The sequence below is a fragment of the Trachypithecus francoisi genome, unplaced genomic scaffold (genome assembly GCF_009764315.1).
Source record: "Trachypithecus francoisi isolate TF-2019V2 unplaced genomic scaffold, Tfra_2.0 Lachesis_group4, whole genome shotgun sequence".
Classification (NCBI taxonomy): domain Eukaryota; kingdom Metazoa; phylum Chordata; class Mammalia; order Primates; family Cercopithecidae; genus Trachypithecus; species Trachypithecus francoisi.
Window position 1 is genome coordinate 7,030,741 of NW_022681469.1, and position 20,884 is coordinate 7,051,624.

Here is a 20,884-nt window from a genome sequence, read left to right on the forward strand (position 1 = left end):
AACATACCCATCAAAGCCCTCCAGTGACCTGGTCCATTGTTAGTGAGTATTAATATTTTGAAAGGAATCTTTTTTTCCTTAGGAGTGGGTCTTGACAGTGAACAGAAAATATTCAGTAAGCCATCCTGTAAACAGATGTGCTGTTATCCAGGAGACTGTTGTTCCATATGTAGACAGCAAGCAGATTAGATATAGCATAATTCTTAAGAGCTCTAGGAATTTTTGAGTGGCAAATGAGCATTAGCTTCAACTTCAAGTTACCAGCTGCATTAGCCCCTAACAAGAGAGTCAGTTTTATTTATTTATTTATTTTTAAAAGAGAGTCTTGCTTTGTTGCCCAGACTGGCCTTGAACTCCTGGGCTCAGCCGATTCTCCTACCTTGGCCTCCCAAAGTGCTGGGATCACAGGTTTGTCCCCAGCCTGACCTTTGAAGCAAGGCATTGATTTTCCCTCTCTATCTGTGAAAGTCCCAGATGGCATCTTCTCTTTTGTCTACATAAAACATCTTGTTTAGTATAGCTACCTCCAGCAATGATCTTAGATAGACATTCTGGATAACTTGCTACAGCTTCCATGTCAGCACTTGCTGCTTCACTTTCCAGTTTTATGTTATGGCAAGAACATTTTTCCTCACGAACCAACCTCTACTTGCTTCCAGTTTTTCTTCTGCAGTTTTCTCACCTCTCTCAGCCTTCACAGAATTGAAGAAAGTTAGTCTTTCGCTGGATTAGGCTTTTTGCTTAAGGGAATGTTGTGGCTGGTTTGATCTTCCATATGGACCACTAAACTTTCTTCATATTAGCAATAAGATTGTTTCACGTTCACTGACATAGCACTTTCAATTTTATTCAAGAATTTTTTGTTTATATTCACAATTGGCTGAGTGGTACAAGAGGCCTAGCTTTAGGCCTTTCTCGGTTTTTGATACGCCTTCCCCACTAAGATTAATCATTTGTAGCTTTTCAGTTAAAGTGAGAGGCATGTGACTCTTCCTTTCCTTTCCCTGAATTGTTTGAGGCCATTGTAGGATTAGGGTTAACTAATTGGCCTGATTTTAATATGGTTGTGTCTTGGGGAAATGGGAGGCCTGAAAAGAGGGAGAAAGATAGGGAATAGCTAATTGGTGGAGCAGTCAGAACACACATTATATATATTAGCCATCTTATATGGGTGTGGTTCATGGTGTTCCAAACAATTACAATAGTAACATCAAAGATAGCATGGTAGCTCACTCCTGGAATCCCAGCACTTTGGGAGGCCAAAGCAGGAGGATCGCTTGAGTTTGAGACTAGCCTGAACAACATGGTGACACCCCATCTCTATAAAAAATAAATCAGCCGATGTGGTGGTACATACCTGTTGTCCCAGCTACTCATGAGGCTGAGCACTTGAGTCAGGAAGGTGAAGGCTGCAGTGAGCTGTGATTGTGCCACTGCACTCCAGCCTGGGTAGCTGGAGAACCGCTTGAACCTGGGAGGTGGAGGTTGTAGTAAGCCGAGATTGTGCCACTGCGTTCCAGCCTGGGCAGCAGAGTGAGACTTCGTCCAGAAACAAACAAACAAACAAACTTATTATCTGTGACGTGAAATAAAATGAGGTCTGTCTGTAAGCAAAATGGATATTCCTCTTAACATTTTTTAATCAGCGACTTCTGAAAAATTGATTTTGCATGGATCTTTTCCTTGTGTTTTTCTCTTCATTTGTTTTTTTTTTTTTTTTTTTTTTTTTTTGAGACAGAGTCTCCCTCTGTCACTCAGGCTAGAGTGCGATGGTGCGATCTCGGCTCACTGTAAGCTCTGCCTCCCGGGTTCAAGCCATCCCAAGTAGCTGGGATTACAGGAGTGTGCCATCATGCCTGGCTAATTTTTGTATTTTTAGTAGAGACGGAGTTTCACCATATTGGCCAGTGTGGTCTGCAACTCCTGACCTTAAGTGATCCACTCACCTCGGCTTCCCAAAGTGCTGGGATTACAGGCATGAGCCAGCGCACCCGTCCTGGTTGTTCAGTTTACACTCCTACTAGTGTCGATTTTCCCATAACCTGCCTAGCAGAGTGTGTTATCACTCTTTGCTAATTTGGTATCTGAAATGATACTCCTTGCTTTCACTTCCATTTCTAAAATTGTTAGTGAGGTTGAGTATCTCATGTGTTTAGAGACTATTTCACTCTTTCAGCTGTTGGACTGTATTTGTTACTTTTCTATTGAGAATTTGTTTTTCTCATTCAGTTATTTTTAAAATTATTGTTTTTAACATTTCTTTTCAATTTTTATTTTATTATTTTTTATTATTATTACTATTTTTTCAGACAGAGTCTTGTTCTCTTGCCCAGGCTGGAGTGCAATGGCGCAATCTCGGATCACTTCAACCTCCATCTCTCAGGTTTAAGTGATTCTTGTGCCTCAGCCTCCTGAGTAGCTGGTACTACAGGCATGTGCCACCATACCTGGCTCTTTTTTATATTTTTAGTAGAGACCTTGAGGTTTCTTTTTTTTTTTTTTTTTTTGAGACGGAGTCTCGCTCTGTCGCCCAGGCTGGAGTGCAGTGGCCGGATCTCAGCTCACTGCAAGCTCCGCCTCCCGGGTTTACGCCGTTCTCCTGCCTCAGCCTCCCAAGTAGCTGGGACTACAGGCGCCCGCCACCTCGCCCGGCTAGTTTTTTGTATTTTTAGTAGAGACGGGGTTTCACCGTGTTAGCCAGGATGGTCTCGATCTCCTGACCTCGTGATCCGCCCGTCTCGGCCTCCCAAAGTGCTGGGATTACAGGCTTGAGCCACCGCGCCCGGCCGAGACCTTGAGGTTTCACCATGTTGGTCAGGCTTTTCTCGAACTCCTGGCCTCAAGTGATCTGCCTGCTTTGGCCTCCCAGAGTCCTGGGATTATAGGCTTGAGCTACCATACCTGGCCAGTAGTTTTCATTTTCATATCATTGTTCGATTTCCCGGATTACTTGGTAAAGTTGAGCACTTTATCATATTCTTTAGGTTAATTTTGTCTGAATTTCTTTTTCAAAAATGAATTAGTTGTTCATATCCTTTGTCCCTTTTTAAAAAAATTGGGTTTGTGTCTTGAGATACTTTATGTTCATAAGGAGAGTTTTATATTATATTACATATTAAAGTTATTCCTATTAACTTTATTGTTGTTGTTATCTCTTTCCAATACAGTAGAATAGATTATTTCTACGGTTTCTTCAATATACTACATAGGAAAGTTATTGATGTTTATATGTTACTGTGTTGATCTGACAATCTTAAAGAACTCTTAACATTTCAGTTGATAAACTTATATTTTCTAAGTAGACATTGGTGATACTTTCTGCTAATTATGACACTTTAGCCTGTTCCTTTATGGTATTAAAGTGTCTTATTTCTTATCACTTAGCGTAAATGACACAACATCCAGTATTAAGTGACTTTGTTTTAAAGTTTGACTCCCTGTGAAATTTTATTATTTTGTTCAGTGGGAGACAGAACTGCAACTTACTTTTTTTTTTGATACGAAGTTTTGCTCTTGTTGCCCAGGCTGGAGCACAATGGCAAGATCTCTGCTCACTGCAACCTCCACCTCCCGCGTTCAAACAATTCTCCTGCCTCAGCCTCCCGAGTAGCTGGGATTACAGGCGTGCACCACCACACCCGGCTACTTTTTTGTATTTTTAGTAGAGACAGGGTTTCACCATGGCCAGGCTGGTCTTGCGCTTCTGACCTCAGGTGATCCACCTGCCTTGGCCTTCCAGAGTGCTAGGATTACAGACGTGAGCCACCGTGCCTGGCCTGTAACTTGCTTTTCAGAATTGTTAGGCTGTTATCTCAGTATTTGTTACTGAATCCATATTTTTGTCCTGAGTTGTAGAACCATCTACTCATTCAACAAAACATATATTGAGTGCTTACGTTTCACCTGGTGCTGTTAGGTGTTGGGGGTGCAGCAGTGAATAGAACAAATTTCTAGTCTTCATGGAGTATACAGTTAAAGAGGCAGTAATAAAACAACAAATATATATTTTTGATCCATAGTCATTTGGATTTACAGATGTGGAACTCATGGACACAGAAGTGTTACTTCATTTATATCTGAGGTTTTTCAAACTCGCTTGAGTTTGAGACTAGCATTTGTTGAGATGATCATTTTTCCTTGATTTGTAAATATGACAACCATATTAACAGATTTTCCCTTTAGATTTCTTTGAGGATTTTCTAGCTTTCTTTCTGTGTCGTTGATTTCTAGTTTTATACCATTGTTGTTAGAAAGATACTTGAAATGATTTCATTCTTCTTGAATTTGTTAAAACTTGTTTTGTGGCCTAACATATGATCTGTCCTGGAGAATATTCTGTGTCTGCTTAAGAAGAATGTATATTCAGCTGCTGTTGGCTAGAATGTTCTGTATGTGTCTCTTAGGTCCATTTAGTCTGTAATGTTCAAGTCTGTGCTTCCTTACTAATTTTTGTCTGGATTATTTATCCGTTGTTGCAAGTGGAGTATTTTAAGTTCTTCACTATTACTGTATTGCTATTTCCCCCTTTAGTTCTGTTGATAGTGCTTTATATATTTAGGTGCTCCAAATTGGGGCATGTATATGTATCTATAAATGTTACATTCTCTTGATGAATTGACCTCTGATCTCTTGTAACACTTTTTGACTCAAAGTCTATTTTATCTTATATAAGGATCCTCTTCTCTCTTTGGTTAACATTTGTGTGGAATATCTTTTTCCATCTCTTCACTTTCTGCTTCAGTCCTTTAAAGCTAAAGAGAGTCTGTTGTAGGAATCATATAGTTGTATCTTGTTTTTAAAAATCCACTTGGCCGGGCACAGTGGCTCATGCTTGTATTTTAATCCCAGCACTTTGGGAGGCCGAGGCGGGTAGATCACCTGAGGTCAGGAGTTTGAGACCAGCCTGACCAACATGGTGAAACCCCGTCTCTACTAAAAATACAAAAATTAGCGGGGGGTGGTGGTGGGTACCTGTAATCCCAGCTACTCAGGAGGCTGAGGCAGGAGAATCGCTTGAACCCAGGAAGCAGAGGTTGCGGTGAGCTGAGATCGCGCCATCGCACTCCAGTCTGGGAGACAGAGTGAGACTCCGTCTCAAAAAAAAAAAAAAAAATTCCATTCAATCTGAGTCTTACTGGAGAACTTAATTCTTTTCATTTAAAATAATTACTGATAGGTAAGGAGTTACTACTGCCATTTTGTCAATTTTTCTGACTCTTGTAGTTTCTTTGTTCCAGTCTTCCTCTCTTGCTGTCTTCCTTTGTGATTTGATGATTTTTTGGTAGTGATATGCTTTTGATTTTCTATGTTTTATGTATCTTGTAGGCAGCATATTGTTGGATCTTGTTTTTAAAAATCCACTCGGCTGGGCACAGAGGCTCACACCTGTAATACCAGCACTTAGGGAGGCCAAGGTGGGTTGGTCACCTGAGGTCAGGAGTTCGAGACCAGTATGGCCAATATGGTGAAACTCTGTCTCTACTAAAACTACAAAAATAGCCAGGTGTGGTGGCATGTGCCTATAATCCCAGCTACTCAGGTGGCTGAGGCGGGAGAATTGCTTGAACCTGGGAGGCCGAGCTTGCAGTGAGCTGAGATCTTGCCACTGCACTCCAGCCTGGGCGACAGAGCGAGACTCCATCTCAAAAAAAAAAAAAAAAAGAAATGAAAAAATAAAATAAAAATTCACTCAGCCAATCTGTGTCTTCTGGAGTCTTTAATTTATTTCCATTTAAAATAATTATTCATAGGTAAGTAATTACTACTGCCATTTTGTCAATTTTTCTGACTCTTGTAGTTTCTTTGTTCCAGTCTTCCTCTCTCGCTGTCTTCCTTTGTGATTTGATGATTTTTTTGATAGTGATACGCTTTGGTTCTTTCCTGTTTTATGTATCTACTACAGGCCTTTTCTTTGTGGTTACCATGGAGCATACATAAAACATCTTACAGTGTTAATAGTCTATTTTAAGCTGACAACCTCAACAGTATACCACAACTTTACATTTAATGTCTCGTTTCATATTTTATATTATTGATTTCATAATGTATATCTTTTATATATCACATATCCATTACCAAATTGTTGTGTGTATAGTTAATATTTAATACTTTTGTCTCTTTACTTTTATACTAGACTTAATGTGATTTAGGGACCACCGTTACAGTATTGGAGTATTCTGAATTTGAATATATTGTTATCTTTTTAGTTTTATTCTTTAATATGTTTTTATGTTCTTAAAGTTCTTTTGTTTCCATTTGAAGAACTTCCTTTAGCATTTCTTGTAAGGCAGGTCTGATGGTGGCGACCTCCCACATTTTTTTCCGTAAAGGGGTCCCATAGTAAATATTTTAGGCTTTGCTGGCAATATGCTGTCTGTTGTAACTGCTCATATCTGCTATTGTAGCATGAAAGCAGATGTAGACAGTATGTAAACAAATATACATGGCTTTGTTCCAATAAAAGTATTACAAAGACCAAGTACAGAACTGGATTAGGCCTCTGGACTGTAGTTTGCTGACCAGTGATTTAGACTTCTGACATGGTAGATTACATTGATTGATTTTTTGAATATTGAACAAGTGTAGCATTCCTGGGATAAACCCCACATGGTGTGGTCTATTACTCTTTTTATGTTCCTAAGTTTGATTTACTAATATATTCTTGATGATTTTTATGTTTATGTTCACTTTGGAAATTGGTCTTTAGTTTTGCTTCTTTGTACTGTCTTCGCCTGATTTTGGTTTTAGGATAATGCTGACCTAATTAAATGAGTGGAGAAATGTTGTTCCCTCCTCTGTTTCCTGGAAGGGATTCTGTAGAGTTGGTGTTACCTCATCTTAAAATGTTGGTTAGAAATTAGTCAGTGAGGCCGGGCGCGGTGGCTGAAGCCTGTAATCCCAGCACTTTGGGAGGCCGAGACGGGCGGATCATGAGGTCAGGAGATCGAGACCATCCTGGCTAACACGGTGAAACCCCGTCTCTACTAAAAAGTACAAAAAACTAGCCGGGCGTGGTGGCGGGCGCCTATAGTCCCAGCTACTCAGGAGGCTGAGGCAGGAGAATGGAGTGAATCCGGGAGGCGGAGCTTGCAGTGAGCTGAGATCTGGCCACTGCACTCCAGCCTGGGCGACAGAGCAAGACTCCGTCTCAAAAAAAAAAAAAAAAAAAAGAAATTAGTCAGTGAAATCATCTGGGCCTGGGCCTGGAGATTGTTATTTCAGAAGATTTCATACTATAAATTCAGTTTCGTTAATAGTTACAGAACTGTTCAGGTTACATATTTCATCTTGGGTGAGTTTTGGTAGTTTGTCATTTCCTATGAATTGGTTCATTTCATTTAAAGATATCAAACTTATGTATGTGGAGTTGTTCATACTACTCTTTTATTGTCTTTTTTTGTTTGTTTTTTTTTTTGACATGGAGTCTTGCTCTGTCGCCCAGGCTGGAGTGCAGGGGTGCGATCTCGGCTCACTGCAAGCTCTGCCTCCAGGGTTCATGCCATTCTCCTGCCTCAGCCTCCTGAGTAGCTGGGACTACAGGTGCCCGCCACCACACCCGGCTACTTTTTTTGTATTTTTAGTAGAGACGGGGTTTCACTGTGTGAGCCAGGATGGTCTCGATCTCCTGAGCTCGTGATCTGCCTGCTGGGATTACAGGTGTGAGCCACTGTGCCCCGCCTTATTGTCATTTTAATGTCTGTGGGGTCTATAGTGAAATTCCCTCTTTTATTCCTGTTTTAATTCATTTTCTATTGCTATAACAAAATACCCGAGAGTTGGTAATTTATAAAGGAAAAAGATTTATTTGGCTTATGTTTCTGGAGGCTGAGAAATCTAAGATGGGTTACCACATGCGGTGAGGGCTTTGTGCTATGTCATAATGTGGCAGAGAAGTGCAAGGGGAAGCAAATGTTTGCAAAGAGAGGCCAAACATGAGAGGCATCTTTATAACAACCCACTCTTGTGGGTTCACTCCTCCAAGAATGAGAACTGCTTTGAGAACAACATTAATCCCTCTTAACAACCTAATCACCTCTTAAAGGTACCACCTCTCAACACTGCTACATTGGGGACCAAGCTTCAACATGAGATTTGGTGAGGACAAATGATATTCAAACCATAGTAGTCATTTTTTATGTGTTAGTTTTGCTAGAAGCTTGTCAATTTTATTGATCTTTACAAACAATCAGATTTTGATTTGACTTTTTAAAAAGTTGGGGTAGAATATACACAAAATATAATTTGCCATCCTAACTGTTTTTTTTTGTTTTTGAGATAGGGCCTCACTCTGTTGCTCAGGCTGGAGTGCAGTGTTGTGATCTTGGTTCATTGCAGTCTCTGCTTCCCGGGTTTAAGTGATTCTCCTGCCTCAGCCTCCTGAGTAACTGGGATTACAGGCACGTGCCACCATGCCTGGCCAACTTTTGTATTTTTAGTAGAGACAGGATTTTGCCATGTTGGCCAGGCTGGTCTCGAATTCCTGACCTCAAGTGATCTGCCTGCCTTGGCCTCCCAAAGTGTTAGGATTACAGGTGTGAGCCACTGTCCTGGCCCTTAATTATTATTTTTTAACCTTCTAGAGTCCTTTTATTTTGGAATATCCTGTAAACAATCAAACCACCAGAATATTATTGTACAACAGTAAAATGTTCTCCTGCATTAAACTGAAGATATCCGTTTAATAAAAAAAGAAAAAGAAAATGTAGGAAAGGTACTTAGAGCTGTTACTTTCTAAGTACACAACACCCTAGACAATTCAAGGCATCTTAATCTCCATCAAGAACAACAAAAAAATAATTTTTGTCATGCTGTTAAATCCATCATTATGGATAAAACTGGTGCATATTGGTCAAACGGATCCAACAAACACTGATGTCCAAGCTGGCATATTGGCAACTAATATGTAACTGGTGGTCAGTAGTTTAAAAGATCTTCTCTTTCTTATTGTTCTTTTCCAAGGTTCTCAAAGAGTTCTGTAGTTCTGAAATACGTTGTTGAGCTTCCCAGTTTGCTTTCTCATCCTCACACTGACGGCGCTTTCCCTCTAATTCTTTGTGCTGTGCTTCCAAATTCTTTTTCATTTGCTCATGGCGCCGCTGGAGCTCAGCTTCAGAGTCCTTTAGTTTTTGAATTTTTTATTTGACCTTCATCTCAAACACCTGCTCCATCTCCATCTCTATCTTCTTCATTTTAGCTCCATCTCTATTTTCTTCATTTTAGACCTTCTTTCTTCCATTTGTGCCAGAGAGCTCTTAGTCAGCTGCCCTTTATTCTTGTTGTTATTAACTCCATTATAAGTTACAGCTGCCAGTTTTCTGCTTCTGTACCTCTTGTAGTGGACATTATTAGTAACATCTTTCAAGTTCTGCATGTGTGTTCTTATCAACATATTTCTTAGAATTGTAAAATCACAATGTTCACCATTTTCAACTTCAGCAACACCCCAAGGATACTACCTTCCTCTGACCCTTTTGCCATTAACTTCAATGATAGTATTCCTACCACAGCAAGAGGCAAACGGTCCTTTACCTTTTTAACAAGTTTATTTTCTTCTTCATCATCTGTTTCTGGAAATGCATATATTTTATGTTCTTGGTTTTCGTTCATTATCTGTTTTTTAAACTGTTGGCATTCCTCTGGTGTGAGTGTGTCTGCTTTGGCAATAAGTGAGATGATAATCACTTTTTCATGCATATGCTTCATAAGCTCAATATCCAATGGTTTAAGGCCATGTCCTGAAGGAGCTATTAACAACATTGCACCCTGCTGTCAGGCATCTGATGTCTGTTCATTCGCGATTCTGCATTTACTATCAATGTAATCAATAACAAGCTGCTAGCAATTACTATTATCCAGTGCATCTCCAAATCCTGGGGTATCAGCTATTGTGAGCAGCAACTGAACGCCACATTCTTTGATTAAAACTTTGGATTGTCCACCTGTACATTCTTTTTAATTATATGAGAAGGACCTGGATACTCTGGAGAATACAAATCTGTGAGGAGTAAAGAGTTGATTAATGTTCAACTTTCCTAATCCAGGTTCACCTCTCTGGGTAAGGTGGCTCACATCTGTAATCCCAGCACTTTGGGAGGCCGAGGCGGGTAGATGGTTTGAGCTCAGGAGTTCCAGACCAGCCTGCGAAATAAGGCGAGACCCTGTCTCACTTTGTATGTTGTGCCAGCTGGGGGTGCCCCAGGTAGGTGCTCCCTGGGGTGTCTGCTTCAGGGCTGCTGCGAAGGTGCAGGGCAGGGCTCCTCCAGCTGGGAAACATGGAATAGTTGGCAGCTGCTTTGTACATAGAATCCTTCTCTGATGACCGTGCTGTCAACATCAAAACACACTGCATCTGCTGAGTAGAAAAGCTTCCTCAGCTCTCAGTGGGAGACCATCCTTGGAAGAATTTTCCTTGTTTCTCCAATGCTAGATTTCTAGGAGACCACACTGTTCTCTTCCTGTTCCTTCCCTAGATAAAAATGCAGCACAGAGTTCTGACTACAGATTTCTTCAAGAAAGACCTGTGGATTCCCCTAGAGTGAGAGCCCAGGCTCAGGTGAGGCGAGTGCTCGGCCGTGGCTGCAGCTGGCGCTGGCCTTTGAGGAGCTTCTGCGCAACCTTGAGATCTTGCCTGCCAGACGCCAGCCGGTTGGCGCGCAGCGCCTGCTCGCACCGCGTCTGGTCCTTGGTGCGCCCGGCCCCGCAGGCCGGGAAGTCGTAAAGCTCCTCCTGGTAGCTTATGGGCGGCGGTGGAGGGCTGTAGCTCAGAGGCCGGTTACATCCCGTCCGGCCGTCTGTGGCCACCCAACCCCTTAACTATTTTTAAGTGTACATTTTAGTGATGTTAGATACATTTATAATGTATGTGACCATCACCACTATCCATTTTCATAGCTTTTTTTTAATCTTGTAAAACTTACACTTTATAGCCATTAAACAGTAACTCCCAGTTTCTCCCTTCTCTCAGCCTCTGGCAACCACCTTTCTACTTTCTGTCTCAGATTTTAACTACTCTTAGTACCTTATGTAAGTGGAATCCACTATTTTGTGTGTGTGTGTGTGACTGGTTTAAGTCATTTAGGAGTTTGTCAAGGTTCATTTATGTTGTAGTATCGCATATGTCAGAAATTCCTTTCTTTTTAAGGCTGCATAGTATTCCACCGTAGACATACCACCAGTGTGGTATGCCGGTATCATATTTTACTTAACTGTTAATTATGTTTTATTTGTTGTGAATAATGTTGCTGTGAACATGGGTGTATAAATATCTCTTTGAGACTCTGCTTCTGATTCTTTTTGGTATATACCCAGAAGTGGAATTTGTGAATCATATGGTAATTATGTTTTTAACTTTTTGAGAAACTGCCATACTGTTTTCCAGGGTCCATGTCATTTTATGTTCCTTACACTTGTGCACTAGTATTTCAGTGTCTCCACATCCTTGCCAACGTTTGTTATTTTCGATAGTAGCCATCCTAATGGGTGTGAGGTGGTATATCTTAGTTTTGATTTTTCAGTTTTCTGATAGTCGTTGTGAGCATCTTTTCATGTGCTTTTGGTCATTTGTATAACTTCTTTGGAAAATGTCTATGAAAGTTCTTTGCTCATTTTTAAGTTGGGTTGTTTTTGTCAAGTGTTCCTTCCACCTCATCCTCCTGTGTAGCCAGTAGTACAGGCACGTGCCACCATGCCCAGCTAATAGAATCTATTTTAGACCTAATTATATGCTGTCTACATGAAAGACAATTGAAATAAAATGACATATTTAAAGAGAAAGATGAAACATGCAAACACTAATCAAAATTAAGCTGGAGTGGCTATGTTGATATAGACAAAGCACACTTCAAAACAAAACACTAGGCCAGGAGGCTTATGCCTGTAATCCCAGCCCTATGGGAAGCCAAGGTGGGAGGATCGCTTGAGACCAGGAATTCAAGACCTGCCGGAGCAACATAGCGAGACTACATCTCAAAAGAAGAAAAGAAAGAAGAAAATAAAGGAAGAAGTTTTTAGTTAACTATTTTTTGTTTGTTTGTTTGTTTGAGGCAGAGTCTCGCTCTGCTGCCCAGGCTGGAATGCAGTGGTGCGATCTCTGCTCACTGCAACCTCCACCTCCCTGGTTTGAGCAATTCTCCTGCCTCAGCCTCCCGAGTAACTGGGATTACAGGCGCCTGCTACCATTCCTGGCTGATTTTTGTATTTTTAGTAGAGACAGGGTTTCACCATCTTGGCCAGGCTGGTCTCGAACTCTTGACCTCAGGTGATCTGCCTGCCTCGGCTTCCCAAAGTGCTGGGATTACCCGCATGAGCCACTGCACCCAGTCTCCTGTTGTTTTTGAAGGATCCTTTTTATTGCTGCATGTTTTGTTCAGTGTTTATAGGGGTTTTTCCTTTAATTTTCCCGTTAGTACTTTAAATGTTTTTTACTGTCTTCTAGCTTACATAGTTTCAGGTGAGAAACCTGCAGTCATTCTTACTTTAGTCCCTCTTTAAGCAATGTGTATTTTCTTTGAAAGTGGCTGCTTTTAATATTTTCTGTTTATTAATCTTTTTCAGCAATTTGACTATAAAGTACCTTACTGGTACATGTGTGTGTGTTTGTGTGTGTGTGTGCACGCGCGTGTGTGCGCGCGCATGTGTGTCTGTCTCGGATTTTGTTGTGCTTGGATCTGTGGGTTTATAATCATACAGCTTTTAAAATTTACAGCTAATTATTTCATTAAACAGTTTTTTTGTCCCCATCCCTTTAACCCCAACCTCACACATATTAGGTAGGATGCTGTTACTCCACAGGGCACTGTAGCTGTGTTGTCATTTTTCATACTGTTCTTAATTTTGAATAGATTTCTTTTGTGTGTGTTATGTCTTTAGGGATAGTGATCTTCTTTTGTCATTTCTAATCACATGTTAACTTTTCAATGTGAACTTTCCATTTGATGTTATCTTTTTGATGTTACCTTTGAGTTCCATGTTATTTTTAATATCTTCTATTTTTCTCCTCATATTCATGTTTTCTATACATTCTTGTGCATATGAGGCATGCTTATAATAGCTGGATTATTGGATTATGGCCAGTAGTTAAGTTGTGAATCATTATTGTTCAGTTGAGACTTATTTATTTTTTCATACAGAGTCACTCTCAGGATAAGTTGAGACTTATTTGTCAGCTCTTTTAGGGATGGTCTAGAATAGCATTTGTTCTATGGCTCATTTAGCTCTGCTCCTAAAGATGTGTCTCACTCTGGTCTCTGCTGAATGTGTTACATAGTCATTGAGGTCTCGCCACTCTGGTTAGAGACAACACAGTTGGCTAGTGACAATACAGTTGATTCGCAGCTTTCTGTGAGCTCTGGGAATTGTTCTTCTGTAATTGTTCTCTCCCTGGAAGTTGTTCTTGTTCAGTCTTCTGGGATTTCACATCACATGTGTGCAGACTGGTATTCATTTGAAACTCAAGGCTATCCCTGTGCGGATTTCTGGAGCTCTTTCTCTGAATACCTCTCTTCTCTTGGGTACTCTGCCCCACAAATTGTAGTCTTCTTGAGCCACCTGAACCTATGATTTCTGTCTTCTCATTTCAGTTCTCATTTTGGTTTCATCTCTCTGTGTGGTAGTTTCTAAATTAACTCCAGGCAGAAAGCCTGTGCCGTGGTAGGGATCACTGTGTTTCTTTCCCTTTGTTCCCTTTGCCCTACCTGTTGTCCAGTGTCTGATAATGGTTGTTTTTTTATATTTGTCTGGTTTTCTAGTTGTTTGGGCTGGAGGGTAATTTTGACTTGTCTTACTCCTATGTGGCTTTATTAGAAGTCTCCTATATTACTTTAGGTATTCAAGTTGGTTTCGAATTCTGAGATTAATATGGAACATTACGTTTTGGTAGAAATTTTTCTCAAATAAAGTTAGTTGTACTCTTTTACTTCACCTTTCTTAGTAATAAAGTGAAGTGAAGAACACTGAAATGAAAGGGTTAAGAGAGGAAAAAGAGGGGAAGGAAGAAAACCTAAAGAAGGATTAAAATAAAGAATCTTCATGTTGTCATTTGTAATTAGATGTCAAACTTTCATTAAATACTGAAACTGGAAATAACTGACTCAATATGGAAATATAAAACATGTATCTATTTTGCTGTTTACATATGGAAGTTGGCAACTGATAGGGTTTTGAAGAGTATGACCATTATCTTTGCATTCAGAATGTAGTGTTTGATTAGTCAGAAAACTCACATGCCAGAAGCCAATGAGCAGCAATAAGAAGGACACCAATGAAATAAAAGAAATTTGAAAATGACATGATGTCAGTAAGTTGGTTCATTGCCCAGAAGGAAAGGAATTCCGATGAATTGATCAACGTAAAAAGCATGTCTTCGTAGTGCCAAAACCAAGAATAGAAGAAATCAGAAGAAAAATTTTAAAAGCAAAAATTAAAATCAAAATTCTTTTTTAAGGAGTAAGTAGAGCAATGCAGATAATATGTTGATAGAGGTTATAAACTAGACAGAACAAGCTTGAAATAAAGCCAGTTGTGCCAAAAAAAAAAAACCAAAAAAACAAACAAACAATAGCATAGACAGTGATGGTCAAGATAGTGGAGAAAAAAACTCAAAATAGAGCAAAACATTGGTCTGAGAGATTAAGTTAAAAAGTCAGCTAAACCATATGATTTTCAATTTCTTTAAAAATGGGTGTTTATGTTTATGGAAAATCACAAAGGAAAGATGAAAAGTAAACTCTACCTCCATAATAGCATGTGAATTAATTTCTCATTTCTCATCGTTGAAGCAGCCATGTTAGGATTCTTTCAAGGATTTCTAGTCTCTCTGTCTCTAATTCTTGTATTGGTCTACAGGTTTCTAAACAAAAAGTGATCCTATTTAAAAAAAAAATTCTTAGACCTCATGCCTTCTTACCCCCTACCGCTGACTCTGCTCCAGGCACCAGATATCCTTCTTGTCCCTCTAACCCCTTCACTTGCTCTCATCTCAAGGATTTTGCATTTGCTGTTCCTTCTACTGCAATGCTGTTCTCCCAGATATCTGTATGGTTTGCTTCATCTTCAGTTCTGTGCTGAAGTGGCTCCTTAAATAAAATTGTATTTTAAAACATTTATTTTATAAATCTGTTATTTAAAATAGCTAGTCCCTTTTTCTTTGCTTTCTTTTCTTGGGTGTTATATGTGTAATACTTGTTTACTGTTGTCTGTTCTCACTAGAATGTAGTTTTGTGAAGGGAGGGATTTTGTTTTATTTATTTCTGTATCCACTGTGTTTGAACACAGTCAGACATAAAGGAAGATTGATAGAGTAATCTAGTGATGCTTGTTCAATATGTTGTCCAAATACTTGTTTAAAATGCTTCAAACTATAATGTTTCATCTATCAGTTTCTGAGAGTGGGATGTTAATGTCTCTCTAATGATTAGTTATCAATTTCTCTTTGTTCTGCAAATGTTTGCTTTATATAATCTGAAGTTCTCATGTTATCCAAGTGAATTAAGTTTTTATCATTATGACAGTTTAAGCCATTTATGTTTACTGTGAAAATTCATATTTCTATTTACCTTTTTATGTATTTTTATGTATTTTCTGTGTACCATTTGTTTTCACTCCTTTTCTGCCTGCTGTTGGATTGATCACATTTTCTCATCCCTTCTTTCTACTTTAATGTTTTCTATCAAATTGAAAAACAACTACTTAATACATTCTTTTTTTTTTTTTTGAAACGGAGTCTCTCTCTGTCGCCCCGACTGGAGTGCAGTGATGTGATCTTGGTTCACTGCAAGCTCCGCCTCCCGGGTTCACACCATTCTCCTGCCTCAGCCACTTCTGGGATTACAATTGCCCGCCCCCGTGCCTGGCTAATGTTTTTGTATTTTTTTAGTAGAGATGGGGTTTCACTTTGTTAGCCAGGATGGTGTCGATCTTCTGACCTCGTGATCCGCCTGCTTGGGCTTCCCAAAGTGCTGGGATTACAGGTGTGAGCCACTGTGCCCAGCCTAAAAACAACTACTTAATAAATTCTAAAGATATTCTTTCTTTTTGTCCATGAACAATAAGATTCACCTTAGAGTGTTCTCTCCTTAATCACCCTTGTTCATCTTTCAGGTTTTGTAGTATTTTTATTTAGTTCTGCCTTCTTTCCCCTCTCCCCCTGTGAAGTTTGAAGTGATGCTATTTTGACTGTTTGACTTGTTATATAACATTAACAAATTTCTAATATTGAATCATCCTGGCATTCTGATTATATTCAATAGGATTGTTCTCAGTTTTTAATTTTCATTAGTTTTGACAATGTTTGTTGGAATTCTAAGTCAGATATATCCTTTTTTTTTCATTTTTGGGAAGACCGACCTTTTGATAGTTTTTAGTAATTTAATTATAAAACGATTTAGACTTTGATTACTTCAATTTTTTGTTTTTTGAGATGGAGTTTCACCTTTGTTGCCCAGGCCTGGAGTACAATGGTGCAATCTCAGCTTACTGCAACCTCCGCCTCCCAGGTTCAAGCAATTCTCCTGCCTCAGCCTCTCTAGTAGGTGGGATTACAGGCATGTGCCACCATGCCCAGCTATTTTTTTTTTTTTTTTTTTGTATTTTTTTAGTAGTGACGGGGTTTCTCCATGTTGGTCAGGCTGGTCTCGAACTTCTGACCTCAGGTGATCTGCCTGTCTCGGCCCCCCAAAGTGCTGAGATTACAGGCATGAGCCACCACTCCCAGCTGGTCACTTTAATTTTTAATATATTTTTATGTTATAGCTCCTTCATGGTTTAGGTTGGTTAACTTTTTTTTATTTGAGATGGAGTTTCACTCTTGTTGCCTAGGCTGGAGTGCAATGGTGTGATCTTGGCTCACTGCAACTTCTGCCCACAGGCTTCAAGTGATTCTCCTGCCTCAGCCTCCCGAGTAGCTGGGATTACAGATGTGCGCCAACATGTCCAGCTAATTTTTGTATTTTTAGTAGAGACGGGATTTTGCCATGTTGGCCAGGCTGGTCTTGAACTCCTCACCTCAGGTGATCCACCTACCTTGGCCTCCCAAAGTGCTAGGATTACAGGCCTGAGTCACTGCGCCTGGCCTAGGTTGGTTAATTTTTTTATGAGAACAAGACTTAAATGGATTTCTTGTTGTTTAAAACATAGTTCTTTGTTTTATTCTTTTTTCATATTATTATTATTATTATTATTATTTTTTGAGACGGAGTCTTGCTCTGTCGCCCAGGCTGGAGTGCAGTGGCTGGATCTCAGCCCACTGCAAGCTCCGCCTCCTGGGTTTACGCCATTCTCCTGCCTCAGCCTCCCGAGTAGCTGGGATTACAGGCGCCCGCCACCTCGCCCGGCTAGTTTTTTGTATTTTTAGTAGAGACGGTATTTCACCATGTTAGCCAGGATGGTCTCGATCTCCTGACCTCGTGATCCGCCCGTCTCGGCCTCCCAAAGTGCTGGGATTACAGGCTTGAGCCACCGCGCCCGGCCCATATTATTTTATTTCATATTGTTTTTCCCTTTGTTTGTTTGTTTGTTTGTTTGAGACAGAATCTCACTCTGTCGCCCAGGCTGGAGTGCAGTGGCATGATACCAGCTCACTGAAACCTCCATCTGTCAGGTTCAAGCGATTCTCATGTCTCAGCCTCCCAAGTACCTGGGATTACAGGCACACACCATGATGCCCGGCTAATTTTTGTATTTTTAGTAGAGATGGAGTTTCACCATGTTGGCCAGGCTGGTCCTGAGCTCCTGACCTCAGGTGATACATCTTCCTCAGCCTCCCAAAGTGCTAGTATTACAGGTGCGAGCCACCACAGTTGGCTGCTTTTCACTTTTTAAATGTTTTATGTTTTTTGATTAAATACTGAGTTGATTTGTATTTTTTCTTTCTATTCCCTCCCTCCCTCTCTTCCTTGTTTTTTTTTTTTTTCTTTAGCTGGGATTACTGACATGCCACCATGCTTACCTACGTTTTGAATTGTTTTGGTAGAGATGAGGTTTCGCCATTGATGGCCAGGCTGGTCTTGAACTCTTACACTCAAATGATCCATCTACCTCGACCCTCCAAAGTGCTGGGATTACAGGTGTGAGCCACCCTACCCAGCCTTTTTCTTTTAAAGAATTTAAAATACTGTGAAATAATTTAAAACACTGAAATTATCTGAGTACTGCTTTGTCATTTTCTAAGTTTTTATATGTAATATCTTGTTGCTCTTATGTGTTACCAATTTTTCTTTTACTCATTTCTGTACCTTATTTAGGATAATTACAAAAATTTAAAGGCATTAGTGTGGCTTTTTTTTGGTCAGGAATTTCACCTTACTGTGACTCACCTTTATTTTATTTTCCTGAAGTGTTTATAAATTAAATTTTATTATAAATTTATAATATATAATTCATATATTGTATATTATAAATATATACTAATTTATATATAATACATAATTATATGTTGTAAGGTGGATATGATTATAATCGTGCTTAATTTAAAAAATTTTGCTTTTTAGTCATCTGCATCACAGTCACCAAAAGCACCCTTTACAAAGCTTTTAAAAATACATGTATCTGGTCATTTCGCATCAACTTTATTAAACGTAGAAGTCAAAACTGATATGTGAACTTTGTAAAGAACCCATTATGTAGTTAAAAGCCACTACTGTAGACAGAAGGAGACATCAGAATGTTATCTAAAAGAGGGGCAAAACCAGAGTGAGGAATTCTTAAGTGAATTATGAGGACACAATTATATTCATGTGGGTCTGTCCTCACATTTAGAGTATAAGGAAGTGCTGGATTTAAGGGAGAAAATGATTGTAAACGCTGATATTTTCTACTTGATATGGTAAAATGCTGGAAAAATGCCCAAAATATTTATTTTGTATACCTTCAAATTGTGCTTTATGTTGAATATAAGTCTAAGCCTTAAAATTTAACATTTAACTCTATGTACTTATTTTTTTTTTTCCTGTAGACCTCGAAGTAGGGGAAAAACTGCAGTGGAAGATGAGGACAGCATGGATGGGCTGGAGACAACAGAAACAGAAACGATTGTGGAAACAGGTATCAAAACTCAAGAGTTTATAAGAATGTATATGATACGTTGCATGTGTCTATGCACTGCATGTAGCATCTATATAACAGTATTCTGTATTAAGCATTTGTTTTTATACTGAACTCTTAAGTGTCTCATCTGCCTAAGTAGTTTTGATAACTAATGACAGTAAAAAGACTGAGCTCTGTGTCTCTCTTTTTCCCCTAAGCCCTGGTTTAGTATAATTATTTCATATCTGAAGATAAATGTTTTATCAAGGAAATAGAGACTAGGAGAAACAGTAATCCAGGCTGTTAGTATGATTGCTCATAGTATATTCTGGCCTGTGAACCATCTAGTGTTTTTTTAAAGCTTATTTTGTTAATATGTGTTTTGTAAAAAGTAGTATGTTTCATTGTGGAATTAATGTTGTGAGAGGCTAGGCCAAACTAGACCAAATAGTTTCTGGTCTGTTGGACTTTTAGGTGCCCTTAAATAAGCTGTTGTGTGTTGTACATCTGCTAAAAGGTGGCTGGAGTTGGTTGCCCAAAGCAGTTTCCAGAATTTACAGGTCAGTGGTAAGTTATCAAAGGGACCAGGATTCATACTGTATTTAGAGGATACCTGTAGGACATAGTCTCTCATTGGTCAAGTTTTCAATAGTTGATAGAGTTTAGACACAGTGATAGACTTTGTCTCTGAAGTTGAGTATCATCTTGATGCTTACAGAATATCATAAAGAGATGAGAAAAGTTAAAAATTGTTACATATTTTAAAATACATTTTCCCAGAAATTCTTATGGTTGTCAGATGTGTTGCTATTATATAGGTATAATTCTTGGAAAGCCTTCAAATAATCTGTAGTTTCTTTTCTTTCCAATAAGGTCTAGTTAGAGTAACAAAATGATGCTTGAAAGTTCAGAATACTAAATTTCACCCTTTTGTGCACATTCATTAATTACTATAGTACTTTAAACTTGAATTTATATAATTTCTGTTCTTTTTCATATTTTTTTTCTATACTATGTATTGTTACTTTTACTAGTGAAAAGACTTTTTGAAGCTTTAGTTTGTTTGTTTGTTTGTTTGTTTTTTGGAGACAGAGTCTTGCTCTGTTGCCTAGGCTGGAGTGCAGTGGTGTGATCTCGGCTCACTGCAAGCTCCACCTTCCGGATTCACGGGTTCACGCTTTTCTCCTGCCTCAGCATCCTGAGTAGCTGGGACTACAGGTGCCTGCCACCACGCCCAGCTAATTTTTTTGTATCTTTAGTAGAGATGGGGTTTCACTGTGTTAGCCAGAATGGCCTTGATCTCCTGACCTCATGATCTGCCCACCTCAGCCTCCCAAAGTCCTGGGATTACAGGTGTGAGCCACTGCACCTGGCCTATTGTTGTTATGTTTGAGACAGAGTCTTGCTCTGTCGCCCAGGCTGGAATACAGTGGTGCGATCTCGGCTCACTGCAACCTCCACCCCCGGGTTTCAAGCAGTTCTCCCTGCCTCATCCTTCCAAGTAGCTAGGATTATAGGCATACACCACCATGCCTGGATAACTTTCGTATTTTTAGTAGAGACAGGGTTTTGCCATGTTGGCCAGGCTGGTCTCGAACTTCTGACCTCAGGTGATCCACCCGCCTCCCAAAGTGCTGGGATTACAGGTGTGAGCCACCGTGTCTGGCTCTGATTATTATTATTGTGACTATTATTATTATTCTTTCTGAGATGGAGTCTCACTCTTGTCTCCCAGGCTGGAGTGCAGTGGCGTGATATCAGCTCACTGCAACCTCCATCTCCTGGGTTCCAGTGATTCTCCTGCCTCAGTCTCCTTCCTGGGCTGGGACTACAGGCAGACACCACCAAGCCTGGCTAATTTTTGTAT

At 39.7% G+C, this 20,884-nt stretch overlaps 1 protein-coding gene and 1 pseudogene across 2 annotated transcripts in view; one reads left to right on the forward strand and one right to left on the reverse strand.

Moving 5' to 3' along the window:
* The window catches only part of KMT2C (lysine methyltransferase 2C), a 302,059-nt gene that overhangs the window by 54,609 nt on the left and 226,566 nt on the right, over positions 1-20,884 (forward strand). Inside the window, 1 exon segment of the mRNA XM_033193165.1 lies at positions 18,947-19,035. Coding sequence (XP_033049056.1) covers positions 18,947-19,035 — 89 coding nt within the window.
* Positions 8,559-14,355, reverse strand: LOC117072654 (annotated as a pseudogene). The gene is made up of 3 exons (XR_004432894.1): positions 14,220-14,355; positions 10,615-10,790; positions 8,559-10,050 (listed from the first exon to the last, which is right to left on the reverse strand). The product of XR_004432894.1 is annotated as a septin-7-like (transcript).